The sequence below is a fragment of the Microcaecilia unicolor genome, chromosome 12 (assembly GCF_901765095.1).
Source record: "Microcaecilia unicolor chromosome 12, aMicUni1.1, whole genome shotgun sequence".
In the NCBI taxonomy this organism is placed as follows: Eukaryota; Metazoa; Chordata; class Amphibia; order Gymnophiona; family Siphonopidae; genus Microcaecilia; species Microcaecilia unicolor.
The window spans coordinates 80,416,161-80,435,813 of record NC_044042.1 but is presented as its reverse complement, the minus strand read 5'-3'; the positions used below and the strand labels follow the sequence as shown (position 1 = coordinate 80,435,813).

The window sequence follows — 19,653 nt, the reverse complement described above, 5'->3', positions numbered from 1 at the left end:
TGCATGCTCAAAAGATCTTCCAGAATTTTCTGGGATCTAGGACAACAAAGTTCAGAATTTGGTGACACTGGATGATGTCACCCATGTATGGCTGACTTATCCTGCTGTCCACGGAGAACCAGCACTACCTTTGCTATGCTAACCAGTCTTTTCACGTTCCAGCTAGTGAGGACATCAGGCATATATTCTCACATGTGGGTGATGTCATCCACAGAGTCCGATGCAGACACTGTCACTTCAAATCTCTGAGGCAGTGCCCCCACCACGCATGCACGGGTGCCCTCCCGCACGACGCTCAAGCATGGGACCAGCAGGAAGGCGATAGGGATGCCTGCTGCCTTCAGAGAGCACCTGCTACAGGTGAGTAGCAGCTTTCTCTGAGGACAAGCAGGCACAATATTTTCACATGGGGGACTCACTAGCTATCTAATAGGAAGTGGGAAATGGACCAATGACTCCAGGGAGATGGGACTATGATAATAAAAGCCCAAGAATTTAAGTTGTTTTACCAGCATTTATACTCTTTTGAACTTGTGGGATCAGAAGCAGATATGCATACCTACCTTCAGGAATTGAACCTTCCTAAGATTAGTGAGGAAGATTCTGCCACATTAAACTCCACAATTAGGTCTAAGGAGGTTAGCAAGGTGGTTTGCCAGGCTTCCTGGATTTCCCACTGAATATTATAAAAAGATGAATTCAATAGTTTCTCCCTTGTTGCTAGGGTATATGGAGAGGTGTTGGACAGGGCCTCCTTGCCTGGTTCTAAGTATAAGGGTAACGTGGTAGTTCTCCCTAAGCTGAGGAAAGATCCCTCCAAACATGCTAGCTATCGGCCAATAGCTCTAATAAATAATGATATGAAAATTTTTGCCAAGGTCTTGGTGAACAGGTTGGACAACATTTTACCTAAGCTGATCCACTGTGATCAGACTGGAATTGTCCAAGGTAGACAGCTGGGAGACAACATCTGGAGGACCATAAATTTAATTGGACATATAAAAAAGCGAAAGGATAAGGTGATGTGTGTGGCCATAGACACTGAAAAAGCGTCTGATAGGGTGGAGTGGTCCTACCTGTATGGCATAATGGAGCAAGCTGGAGATGGGTGGGACATGTCGGTACCTGAGTGTGCTCACTATATGCAGAGCCTAAGAGTGCCATTTTGATGAATGGCATCAGGTCCAAGGAGTTTTTGTTTCAGAGGGGTACCAGACAGGGATGTCCTCTGTCTCCCTGCTTTTCGCCTTTGCCATAGAGCTTTTTGCGACACATATACGAATAACCCCCTCTATAGTACCTGTAAAAGTCCGAGGGGATCGGCATAAGATTCTGCTATATGCTGATGACACTCTTATTTTCATGGCAGACCCTCAGCACTCTTTGCCTCAAAAGTTGGAAGAGCTTGAACGATTTGGGAGGATTTCAGGGTTTGAAACTAACATTGATAAAAGGGGAGATAATTATTTAATAATATTATATAATATTGGGGCTTTTCACCATTTCCCATTTAAAGCTGTGAAAAAGGGGTTTTCACTATCTGGACATCTTTATCTCCAATAAATGCTCAGAGCTATACCATCTAAACTATGATTGCCTCCCCAGACAAGTTCAACTGGATCTGGAATCCTGAAAACCGCTTTGGTTAACCTGGTGGGAAACAGTGGCGGCTCTACGGATGATGGCTTTGCCTAAATTTTTGTTTTTGTTCACCCAATTACCCCCAAAGATTCCTGGTAAACAATTTAAATATTGAGATAGAATGCTGAGGTCATTTGTCGGGGGAAAACAACGACCCAAATTGGGCTGGGTTCTTCTCCAGTATCCTAAGGACCAGGGAGCAGCGGGCGTGCCTAACCTAAAGAGATCATCAAGCAGCTGTGTTGAAAGCACTGAGAAAACATTAATTTTGAGCGTCAGTGCGGTGGGTTCCGTTAGAAAAGAATGACCTTTTCCCAAATTCTATTTTTGAAATGGGGGGGGGGGGGGGGGGGGGGGAGCGGAGGTTAGAAGAAGGGGCTGCCGCAAAGATTTAAAGTGACAATGAATTTGGCAGTGTCCAGACCAGGTTCTGTGGATGACATTACCCACATGTGAGATTATGCCTGCTTGTCCTTGGAGAAAGCCAATTTCCAGAGGCAGATGGTTGCATGTTGTATTTTTCAGGGTTAAACACTTTTGGCACAAGTTTTATTGTACACAGCCCTCTCCCTCCTGTTTTTTTAGTTAAATTAAGTAGAATGTTAACATTTTTTCACTTATGTTAAAATCCAAGGGTAACCTTTCAGGATTTAATACATGCATTAAGTGTACTTACATCCTGGTCATGCCGCTTCCTGATCTCTGGATGGGTCTGTTCTATCAGACAATCCACAAAGCAGGTCTAAAGGAAAAGAGAAAAAAAAGTAATGAGTTTCCCATTGCACAAAAGACGCAATTGCTTCTGTTCTGTAAATGCAATGACATGGGTGGATGATGACTGTGCTGAGGCCCCTCTGTTGCTTTCCTGGATTTTGGATTCTTTGCCTTTCCAAACCCATGCTAAAGGAAAGCGTCAATTAAAGCAGAGCAGGTATATTCCCCTCCCTGTGGGCTTACAATCTAACACTTGATGTGATTGAAGGGCTACTGCTTTCTGAGTGGCTGCACAGTTTTTCTAGTTTGTATTATATACACAATGAAGGAATCATTTTCATGAGACACAGCATACTAATGCTGTTCAGGCCCAAAATAACAGAAAGACTGAGGATTCTCCTCAAAAGATGTAACCCCCTAGTAGTTTAGCGGTGCCTCCCCTCCCACCACCACTACCACCACCCTCCTACTTTGAAGAAAGGAGGAGGGACTAGGACTCCCTCGCCCTGCTGGGTGCTTCCTCAAAATGGCGGCACCCTGCCCGATGCACTGGGCGAGGCTTAACTCCCAGGATGCACCAGGTAGGGCACCACTATTTTGTGGAGGCATCCAGCAGTCTTAGCCCCTCCTCTTTTCTTCGAGACAGGAGGGGGTGGGGCCGCTGCTAGACCAACAGGGCTAGCCCTCGGGCGGGGATCTGGCCGGGGGGGGGGGGGGGGGGGGGGGGGGCGATGGGTTTACATTTTGGGGGGAGGGGGCATGGGGTCCACTGGACCACCAGGCCCTCACATCTTTGGGGGTCTCCCCATTCCTCTTCAATGCCCTGACAAACCGAGCTGGCATAGGGTTTGCCTCGGGAAGAGCGCCCTTGTTTGGCAAGCTGCCCGCTGAGCATTGGGGAGGAATAGGAAATTAACTCATCAGCATGCATTTGCATGCTTGATGTGCTATCCCTCGACATCCTCAATATTCCCCACAGTGGGGGCCTTCGAGCATGGAGTGCCAGAGAAACGCTCTAGTCCGGAGCTAATGGCCTCGAGTGACTGCATTTGCTTCTGAGCATCAGGGCCTAAAGGAACAACAGGTTCTCTCTCTCAGTATAAAGTGCTGGAGAAAACTACATAATGTGTGGGTCTTGGTCTTTCCATACACGAGACTCTCTGCCCAAAGATGAGCTGTAAGAAAACCTGAAAATTTTACAAACAAATCTCAGCAGAGATGGAAATCCTTCAACACAAAAGATTCCCAGAGGTTTCTTTGCTGCGAGTCCCTCCCCTTCTTTCTCATGTGCCCCACAGTTCTCAGCTTACTCTACCTTGCCATGGTGGAGATGTCCACATAGAGTTACGTTTCTGATCAGCTCTGGGTTGTCCATCAGATCAGCCAAAAAACTAGAAAAGGAAAAATAAATAGCTTCAGCTGCTTTTGCTCAGCTCAGGTTGGACTACAGTCACCTGCTCAGGGATCCAATTCTGTAAAATTAAGCCTGCCGACATTATTTCAACAATGGGTTTAAGATACACCTCAATAGCACTAGCTACCAAAATCTTTACTATCTTTTTTTGAGCACTGTGAAATATTGTGATTTATTAACAATGCTCGAGGACTAGGATTAATTTAATACTATTGCAAATGGTCAAAATGCTTTGTCAAATTAAAATCATATTGCCAGTACAGTAGCAATGTTATGCAATGCCGTAAGACAGATCTACATAAGAATGGCCATACTGGGGCAGACTGATGGTTGATCTAGCCCAGTATTCTGCGTCCAGCAGTGGCCAACCCAACTCACAAGTACCTGGCAGAATCCCATGCTATCAAACTCAGAGGCAGCAGTGGCTTTCTCCATGTCTATCTCAATAGACTATGGACATTTCCTACAGAATTTGTCCAAACCTTTTTAAAACCCAGATACTCTAACTGCTGTTACCACATCCTCTGGTAATGAGTTCTAAAGCTATTCGTTGAGCGAAAAAATATTTCCTTCTATTTGTTTTAAAAGTACTGCCATGTAACTTCATTGAGTGTTCCCTAGTCTTGGTACTTTTTCAAAGAATAAGCAGTCGATTAAAGTTTGCCCATTCTACACCACTCAGATTTTGAAGACCTCTATCCCCACTTCAGCCGTCTCTTTTCCAAGATAAAGACTCCGAATTTCTTAAGCCTTTCCTCATATAAGAGGAGTTCCATCCCCTTAATCATTTTGATCACTCTTATTTGAACCTTTTCTAACTCTGCTGTATCTTTTTTGAGATATGGTTACCAGAATTGCATACAATACTCAAGGTGAGGTCACACCACAGAGCAATAAAGAGGCATTATAGTATTGTCTTATTTTCTATCCCTTTCCTAATAATTCCTAGTATTCTGGAGTTAGGTCCTCTGCTCCTCAGGTTGGTCAAAGATACTTAAGCGGTTGCATTCACAGCTCTCATGGTGGGGAGCGAGTCCTAATCATAATGTAATGACAATGCCTAGTGGCTGGATTTAAGGTCCATATTACAGGAAGAAGCCCAGCTGTATGGTCTGTAACCAAGGACTGCTGGTGTAATGATGGGGCTAGGCGAGCCGGAATGAGGGAAAAATCCTCAGACAGCTGTGAATGAAGGTTCAAGATACCAGATCTCAGCTCCAAATCTAATTGGCCTGGAAATTTACAGGAGGAGGAGGAAACTGCTGACCTTCATCCTCCCTCCCACAGAAAGAGAAAACACAGCTTATGTCCCACACCCCTACAAGTGAAACATTAAGCTAAGCTAAAAAAGATCACAGTACTCACTCCATCTCATACACTGTGGCAGGCAAGCCCTGCTCCATCAAGGAGAACTTCTTGGTCTTCACAGGTTTAATAATAGGTTCTAAAATTGGAAAAGAAAATCAACGTAACAGCTGAAAATGTAATGCATAACTATTACCAAATCTCAAAGATGGAAGTCCTCTTATCTCATCCTGTATATCCTAGAGTAGCACATGCAACAATGGGCTATTATATTTCAGTAGAATTAATAAGTTTCTCCTTTACATTAAATACATCACAAAGATTATTTAAACTTTTATGATCAGCATGATTTTCCCATATAAGAGGAAACAAGCACAAGAAAAGGCAGTATCAACCATTCCAATTTTTTTTAAGTTGACTTTTTTTTGGCACTGCTACCCTCAATCTGCAAGACATATGCTAGTCATGAATTGGCTGCTACATGTTTCTGCACTATAACCGTTTCTCCTCACTTAAACTGAAGCCATTTTTGATGGGGACCTGCTTCATTCTTCATAAATGCAGCAAATGAAACCAGTGCAATCATGTGTGTACAGTAATGCCCTTCATAAATAATAGTAAATAACCACCTTCATCTGTCTACATCTACTAGGTCTCTATATAATAGCGCTAACGTCCTCCTGCTGTTAGCTGAAGCAGTCCTTTCCAGTGTTATTACTCTTCTGAAAACAGGTGCCACTGAAGCTCTAACAAAAATGCTTAATATAGACTGCTCTTTAGTCAGATAACCATTAACGAGTCTGATCCACAATTTTTGCTTTTTTAGAGTTTCATTTGACGGGTTACCAGTTAGAGGTTGTGTGTCCTCTTCTTGTACGATGGTCTCTACTTCAGGCCCGTAAACCTCTTCTGCTGTAGGGTAATACTTCTTGTCCTCGTGCAATACCACATCCATACCACGGTGATCATCATCATGGTCTCCCATATAGTCATCGTCATCATCTTCATCATCATCCATCTAGAGTCAACACAGTCTACTTAGTTGAGGGCAGGAGGAGGGGAAATTATTTTAAAATAAAAAAAGATTCTAACTCCTTGAAGACTAACAATTACACACATCACCTGAAGAACAGTTTCATTTGTAATGACTTCAACCTTTTTTTTTCCTTCCATGTGTTTCATTTTCCCTTCCAAATGTAAAGGTTACCAAGATGTACATAGTTCCGGAGTGGCTCTTATAGCTGGTTTTGTAACCATAGAGCTAATCAATTTGCTCATGGCAAAAATTTTAAAAGGTGGTGCATGCCTATAAAACTTTAAGAAATTTTTTAGGTTACAGAGAGCAGTTCCATGCTGGCAGCCATTGGATGATATCAAAACAAGGGTGACTATAACATCCTGGCTGTCACTGGAGAACTGTCATAACTCTGACCATATGAGGAATTCGAATCCACTGCTGTAACCATATATTGATGATCTTTTGAATAATTTTACACCGTTTTATATTTGTAGAACATGAATAAATGAGGTCCCGAGAGAAGAGGACATTTCTCTGGTAAGTGAACACTATTTTGCTTTGTGCGTTGGGAACTTAAAGATTGGGGTTTAAAGGAGGAATTGTAGGTTAATGATAGGCAAAATAAAAATATAAAAAGCAGGGATGTTGTAGAGAAGTCCCACCTGTGCTACCTTGGAGGAGGGAGGTCTCCTAGAAGGAGAGCATCACCCTGGTGAAGTAGGAAATACTCCTGTAGCCAGGACCTGCCCACCAGGGGATGTACTATCCTCTCGCACCGAGGATATGTCTCCAAGTGCTGCCCGGGAGGGAAAGGTTAGGACAGCTGTTGTAGTTGGTGATTCGATCATTAGGCATATAGATAGCTGGGTGGCTAGTGGACGTGAGGATCGCCTGGTGACTTGCCTGCCTGGTGCGAAGGTGGCGGACCTCAAGCGTCACCTAGATAGGATTTTAGATAGTGCTGGGGAGGAGACGGCTGTCTTGGTACATGTGGGTACCAATGACATAGGAAAATGTGGGAGAGAGATTCTGGAAGCCAAATTTAGGCTGTTAGGTAGAAAGCTCATATCCAGATCCTCTAGGGTAGCATTTTGTGAAATGCTACCTGTTCCACGCGCAGGGCCCAAAAGACAGGCAGAGCTCCGGAGTCTCAATGCGTGGATGAGATGATGGTGCTGGGAGGAGGGTTTTAGATTTCTTAGGAACTAGGCAATATTCTGGGGAAGGAGGAGCCTATTCCGAAAGGATGGGCTTCACTTTAACCAGGGTGGGACCAGGCTGCTGGCGTCAGCATTTAAAAAGGAGATAGAGCAGCTTTTAAACTAGAAATGGGGGGAAGGCCAACAGTCGCTCAAAAGCGCATGGTTCAGGATAAGGTATCTATCAAAGGTATCACCAAAACAGGGAAGATAGGGTATCCTGATAGTGAGGTTGCAAAAGAGACCATAGTACATCAGGTGTCCTCAAATTAATACTGTCAAGTACTAAGCATGATGTAAATAGGAACAAAAAACATAGTTTGAAATGTCTATATGCGAATGCCAGGAGCCTAAAAAATAAGATGGGAGAGTTAGAATATATTGCACTAAAAGAAAAATTAGATATAATAGGCATCTCTGAGACCTGGTGGAAGGAGGATAACCAGTGGGACACTGTCATACCGGGATACAAATTATATCGTAGTGATAGGGTGGATCGAATTGGTGGAGGGGTAGCATTGTATATTAACGAGCCTTGAATCAAATAGATTGAAAATTCTGCAGGAAACAAAACACTTCTTGGAATCACTGTGGATTGAAATTTCATGTGTAAAGGGGAAAAGGATAGTGATAGGAGTGTACAACCGTCCGCCTGGCCAGGATGAACAGACGGATGCAGAAATGTTAAAGGAAATTAGGGACGCAAACAAACTGAGCAACACAATAATAATGGGTGATTTCAATTACCCTGATATTGATTGGGTAAATGTAACATCGGGGCACGCTAGGGAGGTAAAATTCCTTGATGAAATCAAAGACAGCTTTATGAAGCAGCTGGTACAGGAGCTGCCGAGAGAAGGAAAAATTCTAGACCTAGTCCTTACTGGAGCGCATGATCTGGTACGGGAGGTAATGGTGTTGGGGCCGCTTGATTACAGTGATGATAATATGATCGGATTTGATATTAGCTTTGAAGTAAGTATACATAGAGGCATATTTTCATAGCCTTCCAAAGTTCCATAGGTTTCTATGGAACTTTGGAAGGCTAAGTGCTTTGAAAATATGCCTAATTGGAAATCAAATACGTTAGCGTTTAACTTGGTGAAGGAAGCTATTAGAGCTAAAAGAAAATCCTTCAGAAAATGGAAGAAGGAACAGACTGAAAATAATAAGAAACAGCATAAGGAATGTCAAGTCAAATGCAAAGCGCTGATAAGGAAGGCTAAGAGGGACTTTGAAAAAAAGATTGCGTTGGAGGCAAACACATATAGTAAAAATGTTTTTTAGGTATATTAAAAGCAGGAAGCCGGCAAAAGAATCTGTTGGATCGCTACATGACCGAGTAAAAGGGGAAATCAGGGAAGAGAAAGCCGTAGCGGAGAGATTAAATGAATTCTTTGCTTCGGTCTTCACTGAGAAAGATTTGGGTGGGATACTGGTGCTAGAAATGGTATTCGAAGCTGATGAGTCGGAGAAACTTAATGAATTCTCTGTAAACCTGGTGAATGTAATGGGGCAGTTCTACAAAATGAAGAGTAGCAAATCTCCTGGACCGGATGGTATTTAACCCAGAGTACTGATAGAACTGAAAAATGAGCTTGCGGAGATATTGTTAGTAATATGTAACTTATCCTTAAAATCGAGCGTGGTACCGGAGTGTGGCCAATGTAATGCCGATTTTTAAAAAAGGTTCCAGAGGAGCTCCGGGAAATTATAGCCCGGTGAGTCTGACGTCGGTGCCGGGCAAAATGGTAGAGACTATTATTAAGAACAAAATTATAGAGCATATTCAAAAGCATGGATTAATGAGACAAAGTCAACATGGATTTAGTGAAGGAAAATCTTGCCTCACCAATCTACTACATTTCTTTGAAGAGGTGAACAAACATGTGGATAAAGGTGAGCCGGTTGACATTGTGTATCTGGACTTTCAGAATGTGTTTGACAAAGTACCTCATGAAAGACTCCAGAGGAAATTGGAGAGTCATGGGATAGGAGGTAGTGTTCTATTGTGGATTAAAAACTGGTTAAAAGATAGAAAATAGAGAGTAGAGTTAAATGGTCAGTATTCTCAATGGAGAAGGGTAGTTAGTGGGGCTCCCCAGGGGTCTGTGCTGGGACCGCTGCTTTATAACATATTTATAAATGACCTAGAGATGGGAGTAACTAGTGAGGTAATTAAATTTGCTGATGATACAAAGTTATTCAAAGTTGTAAAATCGCGGGATGATTGTGAAAAATTACAAGAGGATCTTATGAGACTGGGAGACTGGGCATCTAAATGACAGATGACGTTTAATGTGAGCAAATGCAAAGTGATGCATGTGGGAAAGAGGAACCCGAATTATAGCTACGTCCTACAAGGTTCCACGTTAGGAGTCACGGACCAAGAAAGGGATCTAGGTGTCATTGATGATACATGAAAACTTCTGCTTAGTGTGCTGCTGCAGCTAAGAAAGCAAATAGAATGTTACGTATTATTAGGAAAGGAATAGAAAACAAAAATGAGGATGTTATAATGCCTTTGTATTGCTCCATGGTGCAACCGCACCTAGAATATTCTGTTCAATTCTGGTCGCCGCATCTCAAAAAAGATTTAGTAGAATTAGAAAAGGTGCAGAGAAGGGCGACGAAAATGATAAAGGGGATGGGACGCCTTCCCTATGAGGAAAGGCTAAAGCGGCTAGAGCTCTTCAGCTTGGAGAAAAAGCGACTGAGGGGAGATATGATAGAGGTCTATAAAATAATGAGTGGAGTTGAACGGGTAGATATGAAGCCTAGGGGGCATGCAATGAAGCTACAATGTAGTAAATTTAAAACAAATTGGAGAAAATCTTTCTTCACTCAAAGTGAAATTAAACTCTGGAATTCGTTGCCAGAGAATGTGGTAAAGGCGGTTAGCTTAGCGGAGATTAAAAAAGGTCTGGACGGCTTCCTAAAGGAAAAGTCCATAGACCATTATTAAATGGACTTGGGGAAAATACACTATTTCTGGGATAAGCAGTATAAAAGGTTTTGTACTTTTTTGGGATCTTGCCAGGTGTTTGTGACCTGGATTGGCCACTGTTGGAAACAGGATGCTGGGCTTGATGGACCTTTGGTCTTCCCCAGTATGGCAATACTTATGTACTTATGTAGTCTGGAAATGCTGTCAACATTAATATGAAGTTTAAAAAAATTGGAGGCCTTAACTGAAAATTAAAATAGACACTATATAAATTGGAAGTTCTTCCATGCTATGACTTGCTGTCAACTGAAATAAAAAAAAAAGTCAAAACATGGTTAATACAATTACCTCATCACCATCTTTGTCGCCTCTCCCCATTTCATCATCATCATCATCAGAATCCAGTTCTGGTCCAACGTAATTGCCAAATTCATCATACAGATCTGTGTCCATGGTGAGAAATCCTGATGGAAGAAAGCAGAAGAAAATCTCTCAGGTACGATATTGTGGCTCTTATAACAAATGTAGCCATTTATGTGTAATTTGCAATTTTTGGATGTATTTACTTATCTGTTGGTCACCATCTTGATTGGGTTTTACCAAGAAGAGGGTATACAAAATTTTATAAAAGTTTGTCACTTCAACTTCCTGGTTCAACAAATACCTTGCTTTTTTAGAACCGAACCAGAGCACAGGGAGATAAAAGTGGCTTGCTTAAGGCCAGTGTTTTCTTGAATTTGGAAGCCAGCAGCTAAGATTTCCCCCCCTCCTTTCAACTTTAATGGCAACAATGGGGAGGAGGGAAAGGAAGAGAGGTACCTCGGAGCTCCCTTTCAGAGCCTGATTTACTGATTTCTCATTCCATGTCTAATGGGGAAAAAAGCTTAATAAATTTAGCTCTTAATATACCGCTGCAGACTACTGGCAAAAATGCACAGCTAGCATCCCCTCCAACCCTGCTGTCACCTAGTCTCTCTATTTCTTCTCCTCCTCTAGTTGGCCACTCCCCCAGCTAACCCAGATGTTCTATGCAAGATGGCCGCACCTAGCCGAGCTCCTGCGCCTCAAGGAACTGTGGTGGCCCCCACCTGTCCACGACTGGCAATCAGGCTGCCCATCGACAGAGCCTGCGCAGAGGAGCGACGAACAGGAGGTGAGGAGGCACCCAGGGGAGCTCTTCGTCGGGTTCCAGCACACTAAGGAGATCCGATGACCCCCCCCCCCCACCTTACCTGCGATGGGAAATTAGGCTGGGCCGGCTACCCACCGCCGCTGAGCGGAGAGAGTCAGAGGTGCAGAGACTACTGGAAGGGCTGAGGATCTCTGAAGCCTCGTGAAGATCTGGCAGTTCCCACTAGCAAACGACCGGTGGGCTGGTTGCCCATCACCGGAGTCTGTGTGGAGAACAGCTGAACGAAGAGCAGAAGAGAGGACAGTGAGCGGAGCTCTCCACTGCATTCTGGAGACCCCCACCTACCTGCGACCCAAGGCTTGGCTGCCACAGCCGGAACCGGCATGGAGGCCCACTGAGCAGGGGTGTTAGAGCACAAAGGCCCCCTCCCCTGGGAGAAAGCCACATCAAGGGCAATGAGCCCGATTGCCCCAAGAGGAAAGATGGACTGGTGTGCCAGAGAGGTAAACAGCGCGGGGGAACAACCAGCCTTCCACGGATGTGGCACCAGTGAGAAACAGAAGGAGCGGAATAACGCCAGCAGCGACAACAGCGGACAAGGACGAGCAGCCCTGACCCGACCGGAGGAGAAGACAGCACATGGCAGCACATGAGCTCCCAGGATCTGGGCAACAACAGAGCAGAGAGGGACACCAACGATAGCAACACTGGAGAACTGAGGGGAAAGTGCTCACCAAATGTACAATAAGTTGAGCAGGACCACTCCAGCACCCGAGGGAGACAGAAGGTATCAGCAGGAGGCAGAACAGACAGACCAGCTCTGCACCAACAATGAATAGTTCTCTAACCACACATACCTCACATTCTCTCTCACAGACACACTAACACACACAAAAAAATCTCTCATCTGTGAACTGTTGGATAACAAACACTGAAAACAACCCCAAAATGGCCATTATAAACACTTTGGCTCTCTACTACATTATTATTTGTTGCATTTGTGTCCCACATTTTCCCACCTATTTGCAGGCTCAATGTGGCTTACATTGTTCCGTAATGGCAATCACCATTTCCAGAATGAGAGATACAAAGTGGTATTGCATTAAAGTTCATGATTGACAGAGTAGATTAAGCAGTCAGGTATAAAGAGTTTATATTCGGAATGAGAGATAAAGTGGTATTGCGTTAAAGTTCATTCGTGGTAGAGTACATATATAAGTACATAAGTAATGCCACACTGGGAAAAGACCAAGGGTCCATCGAGCCTAGCATCCTGTCCACGACAGCGGCCAATCCAGGCCAAGGGCACCTGGCAAGCTTCCCAAACGTACAAACATTCTATACATGTTATTCCTGGAATTGTGGATTTTTCCCAAGTCCATTTAGTAGCGGTTTATGGACTTGTCCTTTAGGAAATCGTCTAACCCCTTTTTAAACTCTGCCAAGCTAACCGCCTTCACCACGCTCTCCTTTCACCGTCCTTTTCCCTTTTCTACATGGAATTTCAACCCACAATGATTCAAAGGTGTGATTTGTGTCTTGCTGAATTTGTAATCTATCTGAGTCAAGGCTCTCGTTAATATACAATGCTACCCCTCCACCAGTCCGGTCCACCCTATCACTACGATATACTTTGTACCCCGGTATGGCAGTGTCCCACTGGTTATCCTCCTTCCACCAGGTCTCAGTAATGCCTATTATATCCAAATTTTCATTTAGTGCATTTAGTGCAAGTAACTGAGGTAGTCGAGTATAGAGAGCTAGGTTTTATCTAGTTTTGGTTTGAGTTTCGTTGTCTGGTATTTAGGATGGGTCATTGTGGTATGCCTTATTGAACAGGTTGGTTTTTAGTGATTTTGGAAGTTAGTTAGGTCGTGCATTGTTTTTATGGCGAGTGGTAATGCATTCCATAGCTGCGTGCTTATGTAGGAGAAGCTGGATGCATATGTTAATTTATGTTTTACTCCTTTGCAGCTGGGGTAGTGGAGATTCCGGAGTGTACGTGCTGATCTTTTAGTGTTTCTGGATGGTAAGTCTATGATGTCTGACATATAGACCGGGGCCTCACCGTAAATGATTTTATGAACCAGAGTGCAAATTTTGAACGTAATACGTTCTTTAAGTGGCAGCCAGTGTAGTTTTTCTCTTAGGGGTTTGGCGCTTTCGTATTTCCAAATATGAGTCTGGCTGCTGTGTTTTGGGCAGTTTGGAGTTTCTTAATAATTTTTTCTTTGCATCCGGCATAGATTGCATTGCAGTAATCTAGGTGACTTAGCACCATTGATTGTACCAGGCTGCGGAATATTTCCCTTGGGAAGAAAGGTTTTACTCTTTTGGGTTTCCACATTGAATGGAACATTTTCTTTGTTGTATTTTTCACACGGCTTTCTAGGGTGAGATTTCGGTCAATTGTAACTCTGGGAATTTTCAGGCTATCTGAAACAGGAAGGGTATAATTTGGGGTGTCTATAGTGGCGGGTTTGCTCGTGTTATATTGTGATGAGAGGATGAGACATTGAGGCATATTTTCAAAGCACTTTGGGAGGCTAAGTTCCATAGGTTTCTATGGAACTTTGGGAGGCTAAGTGCTTTGAAAATGAGCCTCATTGTGTTTTTTCTGCGTTGAGTTTTAATTGAAATGCATCCGCCCATGAATTTATGATTTGGAGGCTGTGTTTGATTTCATTTGTGATTTCTGATGGATTATGTTTGAACGTGTTTGAATGAACACATAATAATAATAAGGATAATAGAGCTAAACGCTACCAACCCAAACGAATGGAATAAAATCCCCTTATGCATCTCGACCAGACGAAACCCCCACCATCAACAGCGATTCAAACTGGCCCTCTGCCAAAGTCCTGAGCTTGCTTTCTGCTGCGCCGCACCCTTGTGGAAGCAGGAAGTTACATCAGAAGGAGTACGGCATAGCAAAGAGCAGACACCGGGCTCGGGCACAAAACCTGCATGAACTGCTGCCATTACAGAAGACTGGGTAGAGAATGATTTAAGGTAGGGAGCACTGGACATGGGGCCAGAGGAGGGGGGCTGAAAGAAAAATGTGATGAAATACTAAACTCAGATGAGGGAGAAGGGAGGGGAGAGCTATACTGGACAATAAGAATATAAGAATAGCCATACTGGGTCAGACCAATGGTCCATCTAGCCCAGTATCCTGCTTCCAACAGTGGCCAATCCAGGTCACAAGTACCGGGCAGAAACTCAATTAGTAGGAACATTCTATGCTACCGATCCTGGAGCAATCAGTGGCTTCCCCCATGTTCATCTCAATAACAGATTATGGTCTTTCCCTCCAGGAATTTGTCCAAACCTTTTTTAAACCCAGATACGCTAACCGCTGTTAACATGTCCTCCGGCAGCGAGTTTCAGAGCTTAACTATTCTTTGACTGAAAAAATATTTCCTCCTATTTGTTTTAAAAAGTACAGTGCACGCCATTTAAGTGCACATTGGATAAGCGCATGCTCTGTTTAACTGCATGCCGTACTTCGGTCTCGTTTTTGGTGCCATCAATTTCTATGGGGACAAACTTTGGTTTAGCGCACCACTGATAAGTGCAAGATTCACTTATATGCATGGTTTAAGACCGCTCCACTACAGAAAAGACTCCGCATAAGCGCGTGCATGGAATATGGAAGCCGATTGGCGCGTGACAAAGGGGCGGTAAATTTGAAATCTCGTTGGTTAACTGCCACAGGCAGAATAAGCGAAAGAATGTTGTTAGAGTGTACACTGGAGTTGTCGCGCAACTGTAAGACTTTAACACTGGCTGAACAAATAGAAGTTCTTAAAAAATTAGAAAACAAACAAAGTCAAGCATCTATTGCTAAAGAATATGGTGTCAATCCCAGTCAAATTTCATGTATCTTGAAGCAGAAAGACTGGCAAAACAATACAAATCCACACTGGAAACGAAAACAGGCGGGAAAAGCTAAGGAGGTAGAAGATGCTCTTCTTCGGTGGTTTTCTCATGTCAGGAGCAGAGAGTTTCCTGTCAGTGGTCCACTGCTTATGAAGAAAGCTAATCAGCTATCTGAAAGTCTTGGACTAACTGAATTCAAAGCCACTGTTGGATGGTTGGAAAGATGGAAGGAGAGGAACAACATAAAATTAAAGAAACAGTATGGTGAAAAACAAGACGCTGACGACTTTGGTGCTGAAAATTGGGTTGTTTCAGTTCTTCCTACCATCTTGAACGAGTTTGCACCTTGTGACATTTTCAATGCTGACGAAAACGGTCTCTACCGGTGAGCGATTTTTGATGGAACACTTGCATTCAAACAAGCCGAAACTACAGGAAGTAAAACGTTGAAGGACCGACTGATGATCCTTCTTTGCTGCAATATGGATGGGAGTGAGAAGTTGGAACCACTCGTCATTGGAAAGAGCAAACAGTCCTGTTGCTTCAAGAATGTTAAGCGACTTCCTGCGTCACACGAGGCTAATGCAAATTCATGGATGACTGGGGAAATTTGGAAGCAGTGGCTAAAGAAGTTAGACACTAGAATGCAGGCACAAAAGCGTCAGATTTTGTTGCTTTGTGATAATTGTGCTGCACACAGTGATGATGTCAGGCTGTCTAACGTCAAGGTGGTCTTCCTGCCATCAAACACTACCTCTCTGATCCAACCTATGGATCAGGGCATAATAGCCAATTTCAAACAACATTATCGGGCTCCTGTGCAACGTCGTCTGATGAGCGTTATGGATGACCAGACTGGCAAGGATAAACTTGCTGTTGAACTGGCTCTTAATCTATCACTGTTGGATTCCCTACATATGCAGAAAGAAGCCTGGAATCATGTTACACAGGCAACCATTGTGAACTGTTACAAGCGGGCAAGCTTTGTTAGGGATGTGGAGAGGGACAAAACAGATGCAGCTGTTGCAAACGTGTCAGATGAACAGGCTATGAACATCCCAGCCGGTGTTACTGAAGAGGAGTTTTATCACTACGAAGCTGTTCATTATGATCTACAAACAACTGACGACAGCACTGATGTCAAGATATGCGCCTACACGCAGGCAACGGCTGATGATGAAACAGATGATGAAATGAGCAGTGAGGCACATGCTAACGAAATTCAACAACCTCCTGTCACTTTTGCAAGAGCGCTGGAGAGCCTCAACACCGTGCGGGCCTATCTGGAGGCCACTGGAGAGGCCAGTGCTATGACAGTTTTTACCGTCTGGCAGACGTAGTCTATGGAACTCACAGACACAAGAGTGTACAGAGGACTATGACTGATTACTTCAAGTAAGCCTAACGTCAGTTAACAGAGACTGTATACTGTACGTATAACAATACTGTACATATGTTATCAGATGTCAAGCTTCTTTTTTGGGTCACAACAGTTAAATGCATGTATTTCTTTGGTCCCAGACCCTTGCACTTAAGCGGATTGCACTGTATTTCCATTTAATTTCATCGAGTGTCCCTTGGTCTTTGTACTTTGGAAAGAGTGAAAAATCAATTCACTTCTACCCGTTCTAAACCACTCAGGAGTTTATAGACCCCAATCATATTGCCCCTCAGCAGTCTCTTTTCCAAGCCGAGGAGCCCTAACCTCTTTAGCTTTCCACATATGGTAGAGGTTCCATCCCTTTTATCATTTTGGTCGCTCCTCTTTGAACCTTTTCTAACTATGCTATATCTTTTTTGAGATACGGCAATCAAAATTGAACACAGTACTCAACGTCCATCATATCCCCCCATCCCTCCTTTCCTATAGGGTACACATACTGAAGTGTTAAAGTCTCTTATATGTCTTTTGGCACAAGCCTCAAATCATTTTGTTACTTTCCTCTGAACCACCTCGTCTTTTGATGTCATTAGCAACATGAGGCCTCCAAAACTGAATACAATACTCCCAACGGTGTCTCATCAATGACTTGTATAAAGGCATTAACACCTCTTTTCTTCTACTGGACGTACTTTCTCTATGCAGCCTAGCATCCTTCTGGCTACAGTCACCGCCTTGTCACATAGTATTGGGGGCAGCAAAACAATCACCTCAAGGCCCCTCTCCAGGTCTTTGTTTATCAGCCTCTCACCCCCTCTTTTGCGTTTCTACACCCCATATGCATCACTCACGTTAAACCTGCATTACAATTTAACTGCCAAATATTAGACCATTCTTCTAATAATCTTAGCCCACTTCTCATGTCCACTCTATTGCAAGTCTTCAAAAGATTTCTTGTCAATTCCTCACATTAAACTGCGGGTTTTGCCTTCTTTTGCAATCTATTTTTGTGCGCTATGGGGTTTTGCACTGTGGGCTTCAGCGCCCGGCTTTGAGCATCAGCTCCATGGGAAGGAAAAAACCAGGCCCACTTCAACGTCTCCTTCCCGACATCAACTACAACGTAGCAATGCATAGGCGTAGCATGGTCGCTCCCACTGCAAACTTACACTGACCTTACACCGCGCCTCCTTCCAAAGCGGGAACGAGAACCTCGCACACCGACCAACAGACACACCGCCACCAGTGGAAGAACGCGCGACACCAGAGAAAAAGGACCCACACACCAAGAGCTAACGTTACTAGTACGCCGGGCAGCCAGCCGCCTGAACAACACAATTCAGACGAGCTAAAAAAATAAATTTACGGAGTCCAAGGAAAGAAAAAAAAAATCCCCAAAGTGGCACGAATAAACAGCTTTTTTTTAAATCAAGGGACTGTCAATGACATTTAACGGGCATTTGTGAAGACTTCTAATTCAGGGTGACATCATCGAAGGTCGGGGACTTTTGTTTTGTTGTCCCTTAGGTACGCTCCGAACATAGTTTAAAGAAAAAATAAATTGTACTTTTATTGTTACGCAGAAAGCTTTAGTACTTTTTAATGACATTTAAAAAAATAATTATAGATAGAACAGGAAACGAGCGGAAAGCGCAGGAGGCAGACGATTGACGGGTTATGATTTGCCCCCCAAGGAGGTTTAATAAACAGGAGTGGAAGACAGTGAGCCTAATCTAGTCCACCACTGTAAGCAAGGAAGCCAATTAGGACAGTCTAAGTTTTCCCTTCTCAGCGCAGCCGTCATCCCTATTCACTCAAAACAAAGCAAGCAAACGAGCTGCTGGATTCACATTGTCGTTTTATTGTTGGTCCATCTGTAACAAGTCTAAAGCTGTTTCAGTTGGATAGGCAGTGCCTTAAAAGGTGAAGGACAAAAGTTTTTTTTTAACTTATTGGACAGCTTTTTAATTTATTTGAAAGCTTCCCATATGTAGATATAAATATCATGAAATACTACTACTACTACTACTTAACAATTGAATATCACTAAAACAGCTTAAAAATCATTATAGCTGGTAGAAACAGCAATTTTAAACTCTGTATTTTGTGCTCATTTTTCTACAGTAAAAACTAAATAAATACACTATACAATACAGATGGCTAAATTTCAGTGAGAATATCCTGTTTCCTGCTGGGTTCATCTTAAATGTTGTTGTAATCTGCCTTGGGAAGCCTGGTGTTATAAAGGTGATGGAATATATTGAAATTAAATAGCAGTGGAATTAACCTTTCCTTTCATTGGGGCACATGGAATCACATCTTCAGCTGTTTTGAAGAGGTTTACCATTTAGATACACAAATGGATTATTCTGTTTGAGCATGTTTCAGGGACAAGTGGTTTATAAGTCAAAGTAATAAAAATATTTTCTGTCAAATAGATCTCTCATTTGTTGAAACTAAATGGGCTATAAGCCCCTAATGCAGTCCATTGGTTTTCTTATATTTTGTTCTTGTAATGGCTTATACTGTGCCAAAATTGGAAATACAGTGAGACAGAATAATAGAAATCAGTAACATCCAAAAATTATTTTTTTAATGTTTTAATCATCTTTATTAAAAGCAAACATGTTGGTTGATAAGCTTCATACAGAAAAAAAAAACAGTAAACCATCCAACATGGCACAAAAAAACTTTTATAGAGACCATACCCCAAGAACCCTTTCCCTCCCTCCAAGCCCACTTGTTTCCACCCGCCAAAATAACACAACAGATGTACAAATCAGTACGCCTCAAAGCATTTCATAACATACACTGCCTCCACTGTATGCAAATCTCGCTCATGAATATTCATTGTTAATATCCTGACAAACCTGACTGCCTTGGGTAGCTCCAGGACCAGGTTATCCTACCATAAGAGGCTGACATGGTCGTATAATTAACATTATAGTTTTATTTATATTTGGGTAATAACTGAGAAAATGCTATTAAAATTATGTTACAATGCATGAAGTTGACTTGGT

At 43.0% G+C, this 19,653-nt stretch overlaps 1 protein-coding gene across 1 annotated transcript in view; it reads right to left on the bottom strand.

Annotated features, from left to right (window-relative positions):
- EFTUD2 (elongation factor Tu GTP binding domain containing 2) overlaps window positions 1-17,913 on the bottom strand; it is a 100,531-nt gene extending 82,618 nt beyond the window's left edge. Inside the window, exons 1-6 of the mRNA XM_030220527.1 lie at window positions 17,809-17,913; window positions 10,587-10,702; window positions 5,921-6,092; window positions 5,135-5,213; window positions 3,671-3,746; window positions 2,318-2,383 (exon numbers count right to left, since the gene is read on the bottom strand). Coding sequence (XP_030076387.1) covers window positions 2,318-2,383; window positions 3,671-3,746; window positions 5,135-5,213; window positions 5,921-6,092; window positions 10,587-10,691 — 498 coding nt within the window. The 5' untranslated portion in view covers window positions 10,692-10,702; window positions 17,809-17,913. The remainder of the gene's footprint in view (window positions 1-2,317; window positions 2,384-3,670; window positions 3,747-5,134; window positions 5,214-5,920; window positions 6,093-10,586; window positions 10,703-17,808) is intronic.
- Between the last annotated feature and the right edge of the window lie 1,740 nt (window positions 17,914-19,653).